At 48.5% G+C, this 14,935-nt stretch overlaps 1 protein-coding gene across 1 annotated transcript in view; it reads right to left on the bottom strand.

Annotated features, from left to right (window-relative positions):
- ARID3A (AT-rich interaction domain 3A) overlaps window positions 1–14,935 on the bottom strand; it is a 66,020-nt gene that overhangs the window by 3,647 nt on the left and 47,438 nt on the right. The window contains exons 5-7 of the mRNA XM_060275315.2: window positions 10,177–10,360; window positions 2,962–3,209; window positions 1,721–2,026 (exon numbers count right to left, since the gene is read on the bottom strand). Of these exons, the coding sequence (XP_060131298.2) occupies window positions 1,721–2,026; window positions 2,962–3,209; window positions 10,177–10,360 (738 nt within the window). The remainder of the gene's footprint in view (window positions 1–1,720; window positions 2,027–2,961; window positions 3,210–10,176; window positions 10,361–14,935) is intronic.

The following is a 14,935-nucleotide window of genomic DNA, read 5'->3' as shown; positions in this document are numbered from 1 at the left end:
ACGGATTAAGTTCGTAAAACAAGGTACCGCTCTAGGCAGCTTCCAAAAAAAGATTAAAAATACATTAAGACATCATTAAAAACTTCCCCAAACAGGGCTGCCTTCAGGTGTCTTCTAAAAGTAAAGGTAGTTGTTTATTTCCTTGACATCTGGTGGGAGGGCGTTCCACATGGCAGGCGCCACCACCGAGAAGGCCCTCTGCCTGGTTCCCTGTAACCTCACTTCTCGCAGGGAGGGAACCGCCAGAAGGCCCTCGGAGCTGGACCTCAGTGTCCGGGCAGAACGATGGGGGTGGAGACGCTCCTTCAGGGAAACTGGGCCACTTAGGGGTTTCAAGGTCACCACGAAAACGTTTTGCATGACTTTCTATGGGAAAGCGCACCTTGCTTTTGGAACGGACTTTGGATGAAGTCTGAGAACCAAGGTACCACTATAATTATATTTGGAAGGAGCTCCCCCCAGGCCATGGGTAGGCAAACTAAGGCCCGGGGGCCAGATCTGGCCCGATCGCCTTCTAAATCCAGCCCGCGGACAGTCCAGGAATCAGCGTAGAATGTGTCCTTTTATTTAAAATGCATCTCTGGGTTATTTGTGGGGCATAAGAATTCGTTCAATTTTTTTTCCCTTTCAAAATATAGTTAGGCCCCCAAATGGTCTGAGGGACAGTGGACCGCCCCCCTGTTGAAAAAGTTTGCTGACCCCTGTTTCAACAGGTTAACAGGTTTACCAAAAATGGAAAACTAGCGAGGTCCCAACAAAAGAAGAACGACAACTTAAGCTGACAGAAGATGCGCAGCTTGCAGACTTAAACATATAGAATAAGAGAACGAGAAGAACATACGTTTAGAGGAGATTGGAAAACGTTTACTGAATATATGGGGAAATATTGTATGCACATGAAATCGCTGGCAGCATTGAGATAAAATTGAAAGTGCAAATGAGTTCTGATGGGTGCAATAATGGTTTAGTTTTTGTAAAATATGTAGGGATTGATGGCAAAATGAGCCATGGAAAGAGAAGAAGGGAAGTCACGGATATTTTAAGGATGTTAAATTGAGTACAGTGGAACCTCTGTTTATGAACACCTCGGTTTATGAATTTTCGGTTTATGAACGCCACGGACCCATCTGGAACGGATTAATTCACTTTCCATTACTTTCAATGGGAAAGTTCGCTTCAGTTTATGAACGCTTCAGTTTATGAACAGACTTCCGGAACCAATTACACCCATGTTTTGGGTTAAGTACGCTTCAGGTTGAGTACTCCGTGGACCCGTCTGGAACGGATTAATCCACTTTCCATTACTTTCAATGGGAAAGTTCGCTTCAGTTTATGAACAGACTTCCGGAACCAATTGTGTTCATAAACCGAGGTACCACTGTATTTTAAATTGTAAAACTGAAAATTTAATTAAAAAATTATTTAAAACAACAACAACAACAGGTTGCCAGGTTTTGTTCTGTTAATGAATCTGCATGGTTTCAGGAACCTGCAAAACATTCTGCTTTTTCCTGCACCCCCCAGGATGTCCCCTGGCAGCCACCAAAATAACCTTCCTGGAGTGCAAGCTCAGGAGTCCCTGCAGTGGATTTCCCCAATGTTAAGCCGTTTCAACCCTACACATAGCCATTCCCATTTCAGTGGGAATTTAACCAATTCTATGATTTTCTCAAAGAAATGGAGGCAGTGAGATGGCGGAGGGGATGGGGGACGGACGGACCTGGCGAGCGCGTCCCTTGGCTGTTGATCCGGATACTCATGGGGAGCTGAGCGGTCATGGCCAGGAGGTTCTGCTGGAGGGCCCTCTGCATCAAGCGCTGCTGCTCGTCCGTCACGAGAGCCATCTTCTTCTCCGGCGGCTCCCCGGACTCCAGCTTCTCCCGCAGGTGCTCCAGCGCCGCGGCCTGAGCCACTGCCGCGGCCTGGGCCGCCGCGGCCTGGACAGCTTGGGCCGCGATGGCCGGGTGGCCCGCCAGCGAGACGGGCAGGCGGCCGGGCACGCCGATGGGGATGGCCGAATCCTCCTCTGCGGGGATTGCAACAACAAACAAAAAAGAAAGCTCCTTTAGCGCAAGGACTATTGCATTGTAATATTTTGTCGGGAGCCGCCCAGAGTGGCTGGGGAAACCCAGCCAGATGGGCGGGGTATAAATAATAAATTTTTATATTATATTATTTTTTATTTTTATTATAACGCAAAGAAGTGAAAAAAGGCCAGATGGTTTATACATTCCACTAATTTTACACTCAAAGCTCGACTTCCTTCCCTCTTCTCTCTGCGGCTCCTTAAATTTGTTTTTAATATCTTTGACACATCCAAATTAACTTAATTCACTCATTCATTCATCTTCTTTAAACATATACTCTTGTAAAAAAAACAACTGCCAATGTTTTTATCTGTCTGCAATTTACCCATAAATATTCACGGAGAAAAAAGTTTGAGAACCACTGCCTTAGGTACAGGGCTGTTTGAAAAACCACATTCCCTCAAACGAACCTGCAGGCTCAGAGATCTTGGGGGGAGGCCCTTATTCTATGCCCCACCATCCTCACAGGCCCCCTTGGCAGGGACACTGGAGAGGGGCCTTCTCAGTGGTGGCTTCTCCCCCAGTTTTTCAGGCAGCCTGGACCTAAATATTAGAGGCTTTTACACGGGGTGGCACCCAAACAGCGAAGAGGACGATGAGAAGCTTGCCCACCAAACGCCATCCGGAACCATTTAAACGCCCGAGCTCGCTTTTTCCTTTTCCTCTGCCCTCCTGGTTCCTCTTTCCTTGTGTGCTGTGTCCTTTCCTTTTTCAAGCTGCTAAGCCGGATGGGCAGGGCATGCGTGTTTTTTAATTGGGTGGGGGTGTTAAGCCAACCCGGGAGACCTTTCAGGTTGAAGAGCGGGGCACAAAACACTCCGGGGGGGGGGGGAACCGAACGCGTGAGCAAATTGCAGGCAAAAGGCTGCTCTACCTTTTTTGATTTTCGGGACGGAGGCCAAGGAGCTGCCGTTGGTGGTCGACGGCAACCCCAATGTTGGCACTTGGAGCTTGGGGGAGGACAGCATGCTGTGGGTGCCGCTGGGCGAGTACGTGAAGATCGAGCCGCTGAAACCTTGCCGGCGGCCCTCCCGGCGGTTGCTGTCGATGGCGGCCTGCAGCTCGTTAGGGTTGCTCAGCCCCCTCTTCTCACACTCGTAGGGATATAAGTACTTCATGTACCTTTACAGGGAAACACATACAAAAAAGAAATCAACCATTCGCTCTCTATTCGATTCAACACATGCTGCCAAGATGGATCCCGGAGAAACGTTGGAGGGGATGGAATAGGACGTCCCTATTTTCACAGGAGAAACGCTGGAGGGGATGGAATAGGACGTCCCTATTTTCACGGGAGAAACGTTGGAGGGGATGGAATAGGATGTCCCTATTTTCACGGGAGAAAGGTTGGAGGGGATGGAATAGGACGTCCCTATTTTCACGGGAGCAACGCTGGAGGGGATGGAAAAGGACGTCCCTATTTTCACGGGAGAAACGTTGGAGGGGATGGAATAGGACGTCCCTATTTTCACGGGAGAAACGTTGGAGGGGATGGAATAGGACGACCCTATTTTCACGGGAGAAATGTTGGAGGGGATGGAATAGGACGTCCCTATTTTCACGGGAGAAACGTTGGAGGGGATGGAATAGGACGTCCCTATTTTCACGGGAGAAACGTTGGAGGGGATGGAATAGGACGTCCCTATTTTCACGGGAGAAACGTTGGAGGGGATGGAATAGGACGTCCCTATTTTCACGGGAGAAACGCTGGAGGGGATGGAATAGGACGTCCCTATTTTCACGGGAGAAACGTTGGAGGGGATGGAATAGGACGTCCCTATTTTCACGGGAGAAACGTTGGAGGGGATGGAATAGGACGTCCCTATTTTCACAGGAGAAACGTTGGAGGGGATGGAATAGGACGTCCCTATTTTCACGGGAGAAACGCTGGAGGGGATGGAATAGGACGTCCCTATTTTCACGGGAGAAACGCTGGAGGGGATGGAATAGGACGTCACTATTTTCGTGGGAGAAACGTTGGAGGGGATGGAATAGGACGTCCCTATTTTCATGGGAGAAACGTTGAAGGAGATGGAATAGGACGTCCCTATTTTCATGGGATAAATGTTGGAGGGGATGGAATAGGACGTCCCTATTTTCACGGGAGAAACGCTGGAGGGGATGGAATAGGACGTCCCTATTTTCACAGGAGAAACCTTGGAGGGGATGGAATAGGACGTCCCTATTTTCACGGGAGAAATGTTGGAGGGGATGGAATAGGACGCCCCTATTTTCACGGGAGAAACCCTGGAGGGGATGGGATAGGACGTCCCTCTTTTCACGGGAGAAACGTTGGAGGGGATGGAATAGGACGTCCCTATTTTCATGGGAGAAACGTTGGAGGGGATGGAATAGGACGTCACTATTGTCATGGGAGAAACGTTGGAGGGGATGGAATAGGACGTCCCTATTTTCACGGGAGAAACGTTGGAGGGGATGGAATAGGACGTCCCTATTTTCATGGGAGAAACGTTGGAGGGGATGGAATAGGATGTCCCTATTTTCATGGGAGAAATGTTGGAAGGGATGGAATAGGACGTCCCTATTTTCATGGGAGAAACGTTGAAGGAGATGGAATAGGGCGTCCCTATTTTCACGGGAGAAATGTTGGAGGGGATGGAATAGGACGTCCCTATTTTCACGGGAGAAACGTTGGAGGGGATGGAATAGGACGTCCCTATTTTCATGGGAGAAACGTTGGAAGGGATGGAATAGGATGTCCCTATTTTCATGGGAGAAATATTGGAAGGGATGGAATAGGACGTCCCTATTTTCACGGGAGAAACGTTGGAGGGGATGGAATAGGACGTCCCTATTTTCATGGGAGAAACGTTGGAGGGGATGGAATAGGATGTCCCTATTTTCATGGGAGAAATGTTGGAAGGGATGGAATAGGATGTCCCTATTTTCATGGGAGAAACGTTGGAAGGGATGGAATAGGACGTCCCTATTTTCACGGGAGAAACGTTGGAGGGGATGGAATAGGACGTCCCTATTTTCACGGGAGAAACGTTGGAGGGGATGGAATAGGACGTCCCTATTTTCACGGGAGAAACGTTGGAGGGGATGGAATAGGACGTCCCTATTTTCATGGGAGAAACGTTGGAGGGGATGGAATAGGACGTCCCTATTTTCATGGGAGAAACGTTGGAGGGGATGGAATAGGACGTCCCTATTTTCATGGGAGAAATATTGGAAGGGATGGAATAGGACGTCCCTATTTTCACGGGAGAAACGTTGGAGGGGATGGAATAGGACGTCCCTATTTTCATGGGAGAAACGTTGGAGGGGATGGAATAGGACGTCCCTATTTTCATGGGAGAAATGTTGGAAGGGATGGAATAGGACGTCCCTATTTTCACGGGAGAAACGTTGGAGGGGATGGAATAGGACGTCCCTATTTTCACGGGAGAAACGTTGGAGGGGATGGAATAGGACGTCCCTATTTTCACGGGAGAAACGTTGGAGGGGATGGAATAGGACGTCCCTATTTTCACGGGAGAAACGTTGGAGGGGATGGAATAGGACGTCCCTATTTTCATGGGAGAAACGTTGGAGGGGATGGAATAGGATGTCCCTATTTTCATGGGAGAAATGTTGGAAGGGATGGAATAGGACGTCCCTATTTTCATGGGAGAAACGTTGAAGGAGATGGAATAGGGCGTCCCTATTTTCACGGGAGAAATGTTGTAGGGGATGGGATAGGACGTCCCTATTTTCACAGGAGAAACGTTGGAGGGGATGGAATAGGACGTCCCTATTTTCATGGGAGAAACGTTGGAAGGGATGGAATAGGACATCCCTATTTTCATGGGAGAAACGTTGAAGGAGATGGAATAGGGCGTCCCTATTTTCACGGGAGAAATGTTGGAGGGGATGGAATAGGACGTCCCTATTTTCACGGGAGAAACGTTGGAGGGGATGGAATAGGACGTCCCTATTTTCATGGGAGAAACGTTGGAGGGGATGGAATAGGATGTCCCTATTTTCATGGGAGAAATGTTGGAAGGGATGGAATAGGACGTCCCTATTTTCACGGGAGAAACGTTGGAGGGGATGGAATAGGACGTCCCTATTTTCACGGGAGAAACGTTGGAGGGGATGGAATAGGACGTCCCTATTTTCATGGGAGAAACGTTGAAGGAGATGGAATAGGGCGTCCCTATTTTCACGGGAGAAATGTTGGAGGGGATGGAATAGGACATCCCTATTTTCACGGGAGAAACGTTGGAGGGGATGGAATAGGACGTCCCTATTTTCATGGAAGAAACGTTGGAGGGGATGGAATAGGGCGTCCCTATTTTCACGGGTGAAACGTTGGAGGGGATGGAATAGGGCGTCCCTATTTTCACGGGAGAAATGTTGGAGGGGATGGGATAGGACGTCCCTCTTTTCACGGGCGAAATGTTTGAGGGGATGGAATAGGACGTCCCTCTTTTCATGGGAGAAACGTTGGAGGTGATGGAATAGGACGTCCCTATTTTCACGGGAGAAACGTTGGAGGGGATGGAATAGGGCGTCCCTTTTTTCATGGGAGAAACTTTGGAGGGGATGAAGTTATGTGACACACACACACACACACACCCCAGCCAAGGAGATAAGGAACTACACATCCTTTAGAAGACATCTGAAGGCAGCCCTGGGTGGGGAAGATTTTTAGTGTTTGATGTTTCATTGTGTTTTATATGTGTTCCACACACACACAAAATCAGGCGCACTTTCAAATTTTCTGGCAGCATTTAAGGACAGGCAAGAAGCTGCTTATTTTTTAAGGAAGAAAGGAAGTCTGGTTTACAGCTATGAAGGAGTTAACAGCTCTCCACCCACTCACCCCCCCCCCAGGCCACCCCTCCCTCACCACCCACAAATCCTTTTTCCGCCACCTGGTCCTCTGAATTCCAGACTAATTAACTTTATCCTTGATTAGGGTGGATGTAAAAGGTGGGGGAAGCGAATGAGAGAGAAGGAAGATGAAGAGGAGAGAAAGAGAAAGAAAGAGAGGGGGAGAAAGGAGGGAGGGAGAAAGGAGGGAGGGGAGTCACTCCAATTCCCCTGCATGCAAAAATTCAAGGGTGCTTCTCCATATAGAAGTATATGTAAATTTCTTCCCAAAGTGCCTTTGATTTACTGGAAACTATGCCACCCTAAAAAATTATGAACCCTGGAAATAGGGTGGAAACCACCTTCCGTCCCACAGCCGAACAGCTCTGACTGTCGGAAAGCTCTCCCCAGCATCAAGTTGGGCTCTCCTTCCTTGTGACGTGAAGCCACGGGTTCGAATGCTGCCCTCAGGAGCAGGAGAATCTCGCTCCATCTTCCGCGGGCAGCCTTTGAGATTTATTTATTTCTGAAGACAGCCCTCCCAGGCCCCAAAACGGCACCGGGACTTTCCATTTTGGCAGCCGTCACCCTGGTTTAAAGGAGCCGTTTGGCGCCCGGTTTATAGGTAATGTCTATATACTATAGAGATATACAGTGGTACCTTGGTTCTCAAACGCCTTGGTACTCAAACAACTTGGAACCCAAACACTGCAAACCGGGAAGTCAGTGTTCCGGTTTGCGAACTTTTTTCAGAAGCCGAACATGCTCCGTTTTGAGTGTTACGCTGAGGTCTGTCTGTTTTTGCTATTTATTTTGCATTTTCGTTTTTATGGCTATTTGGTTTTGGTTCCACTGCGTGGAACCCAGTTCGGCTACTGATGGATTGATTGTGTGGCTGCAGTACGTTGTTTATTGCTTTCATTTCATGGATCAATGGGTCTCGTCAGATAGTAAAACTCAAGCTAAATTGCTGTTTTAGGGGTTGCTTTTAAAAGTCTGGAACGGATGAATCCGTTTTGCATTCCTTTCTATGGGAAAGGGTGCCTTGGTTTCGGAACGCTTTGCTTCTACAGTTTGATATGCTGTCAAAAGAACAGGTCTTCTACAGTGGTACCTTAAGAACGGAAGTCCGTTCTTAAACCAAAACTGTTCTTAAACCGAGGCACGTAACCCTAATGAGGTCTCCCATCGGCGGTGCGCTTCCACCATACGGACTCCGTTCTTAGACTGAGATAAAGTTCTCAAGCTGGGACACTATTTCCGGTTTTGTGGAGTTTGTAAACCAAATCGTTCTTAAACCGGAATGTTCTTAAACTGAGGTACCACTGTATATGTCCCAGGCAGCTCAAATAATAATTGCAGATCTACGGGAAACAGCTCCAAACCTTAACACTGGGCTCTGGGTACCACTTTGCAACAGAGAAAACTACGCATGGATTGAGATTATGACAATTTCACGGCACACGGGCCAAAAACTACCGCGATGAACCGGCGGCAGCTGTGCCCCTTCCCTAAAGAGGTGGCTCCGGCCCCCGGGATAATCCTGGGGGCCGTTCCGGGTTGCGGGGGGGGGGGCAAGACTTACTGAGTTATTCTGTTTGAAGATTGGGAGAGGTTGTGGAGAAAGAGAATTAAATTTACTGCATGTATAACCTTCAGGAAAAATAGGATGGAAATTATGTACAGATGGCATTTAACACCTTTAAAGCTAGCAAAAATATATCGTACATCTGATAATAAATGCTGGAAATGTAAAGAAAAAGAAGGGACCTTTCACCATATGTAGTGGACGTGCCCCAAAGTAAAAGACTTCTGGGAGAAAATTTATAATGAGATGAAAAAAGTGTTGAAAGACACTTTTATTAAGAGACCAGAAGCCTTTTTATTAGGAATCGTGGGGAAGGAAACCCCCAAAAAGGGTATTACATTCTTTCTGTATGCCACAACGGCTGCGAGGCTACTAGTTGCTGAGAACTGGAAGAGTCAACAGTTACCAACAATAGATGAATGGCAAAGGAAGATGAGGGACTTCATGGAACTTGCCAAACTGACTGGGAGACTCCGCAATCAGGGAGAAGAGATGGTGGAGAAAGATCGGGGGAAATTTAAATTGTATCTGAAAAAATATTGTAATATTTAGTACAGTCGTACCTCGGGTTGAGTACCCAATCCGTTCTGAGGTGCCGTTCGTACCCCGAAAAGTGCTCAACCCAAGCGGCGCTTTAGCGCATGCGGCGAAACCTGGAAGTAAACACTTCTGGGTCCGCCGAGTACAGAACCCGAAAGTACACAACCCGAGGGATGACTGTAATGCCAATTGAAGTAGCTACAGTGGTACCTCGACTTCTGAAGGCGATCCCTTCCGCGGCGCTCTTTGGAAGTCCAAGCGCCCATTTTGCGCATGCGCAAAGCACGATTTTTGCATTTTGTGCATGTGCAGACCCTGCGTGCGCGGCAAAAACACTTAGCGGATTTCGGAAGTCAAAACCTTTAGAAGTCGAGGTACCACTGTATAGGTTTTTCGGAATTTTTAGTTGCTTTATGGAATTATGATATGAGGCAATAGTTTAAAGAGACTGCCAAAGAAGATTATATTAGTGAAATCAGATGGAGGGGGGTCGGAGGAAGTCACCTATGGATGTAAAGCAGGCATCCCCAAACTTCGGCCCTCCAGATGTTTTGGACTACAATTCCCATCATCCCTGACCACTGGTCCTGTTAGCGAGGGATCATGGGAGTTGTAGGCCAAAACATCTGGAGGGCTGCAGTTTGGGGATGCCTGGATTTATTATGATATATTAAGATGTTTTTGTCTTATTTTTGTCTCTTTTTTTCTATGTCTTTTTATAAAAGGAACTAACTGGCCCTGCACGCGTTGCTGTGCGTTAGTCTGTCAAATGGAGGGTAACACACACACCCCTTCAGATCCCCCCCCCCGAGTCTCAGAGTCCCCCTGTTTTACAGGATCTCGTGGCCAAGCCGGGGTTTGTGGGTGTGGGCTAGACTCCATGGGGAGGGAGGGAGGAGGAGGTGGAGGAGGAGCTGTGGGAATAACGCCACTTGAGGGCGCTGTTTTAGTTTGTGGAAAAGCAGGTTTTTACCTTCGCAGGTATGAGATGTGAGCAATCGGAGGTTGTGCAAACACTTGGGTAGTGGCACGGACCGTTGTGTCCAAATTCCAGGACAATCGGTCAAGCGCTTTCGGAGAAAAGTGGAGCCCACAGTTTCACCTTTTTTACATTTTTACATTTTTTTAAAAAAGACTTACTGAGTGCGCAAGGTAAAGGCAGCGCTGGTGATGGAGGTGGGGAGGTTCAGGCCCTTGGTGATCTCCCGCCAAAGCTTCTTGTTGATCACCTCCACCAAGCCGCCCTTCTCGGTCACCAGGACATAGAGCATGTACAGATCGAGGACCTGCTTGGCCATGATGGGGATGCGGTTGACTGGCGTCCCTGCACAGGAAGAGGGGAAGAAAAAACAAAAAAGCAGTTGGGTGGGGGCCGACTCACAGCCTCGCTTTCCGATACCTCTTCAAGAGACTGCAGCAACCGAATTCGGCATGGAATCACAGAAATGGAAGGGACCTCCAAGGCCCATCTAGCCCAACCCCCTGCCACGCAGGAATCTCAGCTAAAAATACCCATGACCAATGGCCTCCCCCTCCCCCGAAACACAGGGAAGTTTTTAAAGTTTTATGTTTTACTGTGTTGGGTGTTTTAACTTGTTGGAATCTGCACAGAGAAGCTGGGGCAACCCAGTCAGATGGGTGGCATATAAGCAACATATTATTATTATTATTATTATTATTATTATTATTATTATTATTATTATTTAGTATCCCATAGCGCAGATCTGGGTTATTTTGAAAGTTGCATGAAGTTTTTCATTCAATGTTCAGTGCTTGATAGAACCGACCATATTATTTCACCGCTTTCTGCTATTATTATCATGAGCAGAGGGGATTCTTGGGGGGGGGGAGGATTTGATCCCTGGTCTCTCGCAGGTCCTAGGACCAGCGCTCTAACCGTTACACCACGCTGCCTCTCTTTGTCGGATGTGCTATATTTGCACGCCTGCCTATTCTGAAACAAACACCCCGGCGCGTTTCCGAAAGCAAACAAGACTCTGCTCCGGTTTCCCCAACACCTTTGACCAAAGGCAAGCCACAGAGCCTCCAATTTGCATCAGGCTGTTTTTTTCGAAAGGTCTGGTGCATTCAGACCTCGCCCTTTCCGCATCTGCTCGGGGCCGAAGTGAGAGAGAGAGAAAGAAAGAAAGAGAAAGAGAGAGAGGGAGGGAGAGAAAGAAAGCCAGAGAGAGAGAGAGAGAGAGAGAGAGAGAGAGAGAGAGAGAGAGAGAGAGAGAGAGAGAAAGAAAGAAAGAAAGAAAGAAAGAAAGAAAGAAAGAAAGAAAGAAAGAAAGAAAGAAAGAACGCTTTTAACTCTCTGCAGGTCCAACCTTTTGCATTCGTCTCAAAACGTTTCTCACTGGGTGATTTCGGGGGACAGCATCTCTCAATCTTTCTCTCTCTAACCTACCTCGCAGGTTTGTTGTCAGGATAAAACGGGGTGGAGGGTGGGAGGCAGAGAATCATGTGCACCAGCCCTGAGCTCCTTGGAAGGAAAAAGGCAGGGCATCCCCAACAAGAATAATAATAGCACTAATAATAATGATGATGATGCCGTCATGAGGTCTAGAAACTTGAACAAACAGCGAAAACTCGAGGTTCTTGGGGAAACTGAATCGTAGCCCACAGCACATGAACAAAAAAAAAGACCACTTTGGCACACAAATGGGTTTGGACACTCCTAGCTAGCAGATTCTCTGGACAAAAGGAGCAGCTTTCAAAAGGGGGCAAGGGGGGGGGAAACAAACTGAGGTTTTCTCCACCCCGCTTCCCCCTCTAATTGATTTATTGCTTCCTTAAAGCCGAAAGGAACAATCGGGCGAAAAAAACAACAGCAACGGCAGGCGCCCCCCTAAGCCAGAAGACGTTTCGCCCTGTCGTCGTCCGTTTTATTGCAGGAAGGAGCGGGTCATTTTCCGGGATTAAACAGTGTCCGGCCAGGGGAGGGGGCAGGCGGGCTGTGGCTTGGATCCCAGGAGGGACACTTTGAGGGAGGATGCTGGGGGAGTCTGGGGGAGGGGGGGTGGAGAGAGAGAGAGAGAAGCGGGTCCTTTTGCAGCCTTAGCTATCCTACCTGTAAAATGGGCACAGCGATAATGCAGACGGCGTCGCTGCTGGGGAAAAGGTTGACATGCAGAGGCAGGCTGTTTTCCCTCCTCCTCCCACCCTGCACACCCACCCACACCCCCAGAAGGACCCGCAGGGCGAATCGTCCCACAAAGAGACCAGCTGGGGTGGGCATTTGCCCAGCGGATCTGCATGCAAAACAGTACCTTATTTCTCAAACGCCTTGGTACTCGAACAACTTGGAACCCAAACACTGCAAACACAGAAGTGAGTGTTCTGGTTTGCGAACTTTTTTCGGAAAGCCGAACGTGCTCCGTTTTGAGTGTTACGCTTCTGTTTTGAGTGTTACTCTGAAGCCTGTCTGTTTTTGCTATTTATTTTGCGTTTTTGTTTTCGCGGCTTTTCGGCTTGTGTTTTTGCGACTGTGTGGGAACCCAGTTCAGCTACTTATGAGGAACGGCTTAGGGAGCTGGGTATGTTTAGCCTGGAGAAGAGAAGGCTAAGGGGCGATATGATAGCCATGTTCAAATATATAAAAGGATGTCATATAGAGGAGGGTGAAAGGTTGTTTTCTGCTGCTCCAGAGAAGCGGACACGGAGCAATGGATTCAAACTACAAGAAAGATGCTTCCACCTAAACATTAGGAAGAACTTCCTGACAGTAAGAGCTGTTCGACAGTGGAATTTGCTGCCAAGGAGTGTGGTGGAGTCTCCTTCTTTGGAGGTCTTTAAGCAGAGGCTTGACGGCCATATGTCAAGAATGCTTTGATGGTGTTTCCTGCTTGGCAGGGGGTTGGACTGGATGGCCCTTGTGGTCTCTTCCAACTCTATGATTCTATGATTCTACTGATGGATTGATTGCGTGACTGCAGTACACTGTTTATTGCTTTCGTTTTATGGATCCATGTTCTCGTTAGACAGTAAAATTCACTTTGAATTGCTTGTTTGAGGGGTTGTTTTTAAAAGTCTGGAACGGTTCAATCCGTTTTGCACACCTTTCTATGGGAAAGGGTGCCTTGGTTTTGGAACGGAATTCCGGAACGGATTAAGTTTGAGAACCAAGGTGCCACTGTATTGTCTACAAGGTACACAGCGAATTAAAAAAATACGTTTGGCGATTCCCCCCCAAAAAACCCGAATTTTTCTTTTCTTTTCTAGGGATAATGGGGACAGAGGTTCGGAAGAAGGCGACTGGTCTTTAGATGCCTGCAACAACCTTAAACGTGCAGAGACAGAAAGAGGAAAAGGCATAGACAGACGTGTGCTGAAGCCGAACGCTGGAAGATTCGGGGCAGAGGAAAGAAAGGACTTCTTCCTGTGGAGACTGTGCAACTCACTGCCACAAGAGGCAGGGATGTCTTGGACGGCTTTAAAAGACGACCGGACAAATTCACAGAGGAGGAGGAGGAGAGGGCTATTGATGGCAACTGGCCAGGATGGCTCTGCCCTGCCTCCACGGCTGGAAGCAGCAATGCTTCCGAATGCCAGTTTGCGAGGAGCGTGCCCTTGCGTTCGAATCCTGCTCATTGGGTTTCGCACTGGGGCATCCGGTCGGCCCCTGTGAGAACAGGACGCTGGGCTAGAAGGAGCCTTGGGCTTTTTCCACCAGGTTATTCTTAGGAGCTTGCGGAACCTCCAGGTCTGGAGGCAGTCTATCTCGATTCCTAGGTTCTATCCATGGGGCAATTTGGCCGCCGCGAGGGCAAAAGGCTGCACCACACAGGCCACTGGCCTCTGATCCAGCAGGCTCTCAAGTTTCTAGTCCCCGTGAAGGGCCGATTTGAACCAGAAAATGGTGATTTCTTGAGTTAAAATGAGAGTACCCCAAACATATTTTTTTGGGGGGGGGGGAAAGCACTATTTTATTTTTTAAAGTATTGTCTACACGGACCGTGAGTCTCTCACAGCCCTAACTGAAGATGTTCAAGTTTCTAGTCCCTGTGAAGGGCCAATTTAAACAGGAAACCTGCCTTGTACAGAGTCACAGATCCTTGCCGCGGCTCTCCAGGGTTTCAGAGTCGGGGCTGTCTCCCAGACCCATCCTCGGGACTCTGTTGGGGGACTGAACCTGCAAACCAGCTGCTTCACCCCTCTGCATTGCAGGGGGTTGGACTAGATGACCCCTGGGGGGTCCCTTCTACGATTCCATGAGCTGCAACCCTTTCTGTTGGTTGCTTGGATCGCGTGAGCAGTTTTGCTCGGGGTTCCTGACCCTCCGGGAATCCGCTCAAAGCATCGTTTGGGCCCTTTTCCTGCTTTCAAAACATGCTTGACGCACTTCTTGGCGGCGACGCCTCCCCCCCCCTTGCCCTCCAAAAAGGGGCCTTGAAATTATTATTTAAAAAAATAAAATAATAATACCAAGCTGGCATTGTTTAGCCTGGCACTGGGGAGGGGGAGATTTCCTTCGCACACACCCCCCCAAAATAAACCTAAACCAGGATATTTAAACCCACAAAAGCATCTTGCAATTTCCCTCACCCATTGCATATCCCCCTGTAATCGTTTCCTAGATGCACATTCCGGTCGTGCAAAGCTCCGGGGGCCAAGGCCATCTGCTTCCCCCCCCCAACCGCCTGCCACAACCGCCACCCCCCCCCTCCCCACAATCGGATTCCTTGACTTAAGGTAAATCTCTCTCCCCACCGCATTTGTCAACACCCCCCTTCAGCTGCCAGCCAGCCAGCGGATTTTTATTGCCCAGGAAAAACCACGTTAGGCAACGTAGCAGGAGTCTCGGGCGTATTGGCCTGAACCTGTGACGTCACCAACTTTCTCTTCCCCGGACCCCTGCGACTGCCGCAAAGCCATCATTCTTTTAATTCTTTTCACA

Source organism: Zootoca vivipara, chromosome 6 (assembly GCF_965207765.1).
Source record: "Zootoca vivipara chromosome 6, rZooViv2.hap1.1, whole genome shotgun sequence".
Classification (NCBI taxonomy): Eukaryota; Metazoa; Chordata; class Lepidosauria; order Squamata; family Lacertidae; genus Zootoca; species Zootoca vivipara.
This window is presented reverse-complemented; position numbering and strand designations above follow the sequence as displayed.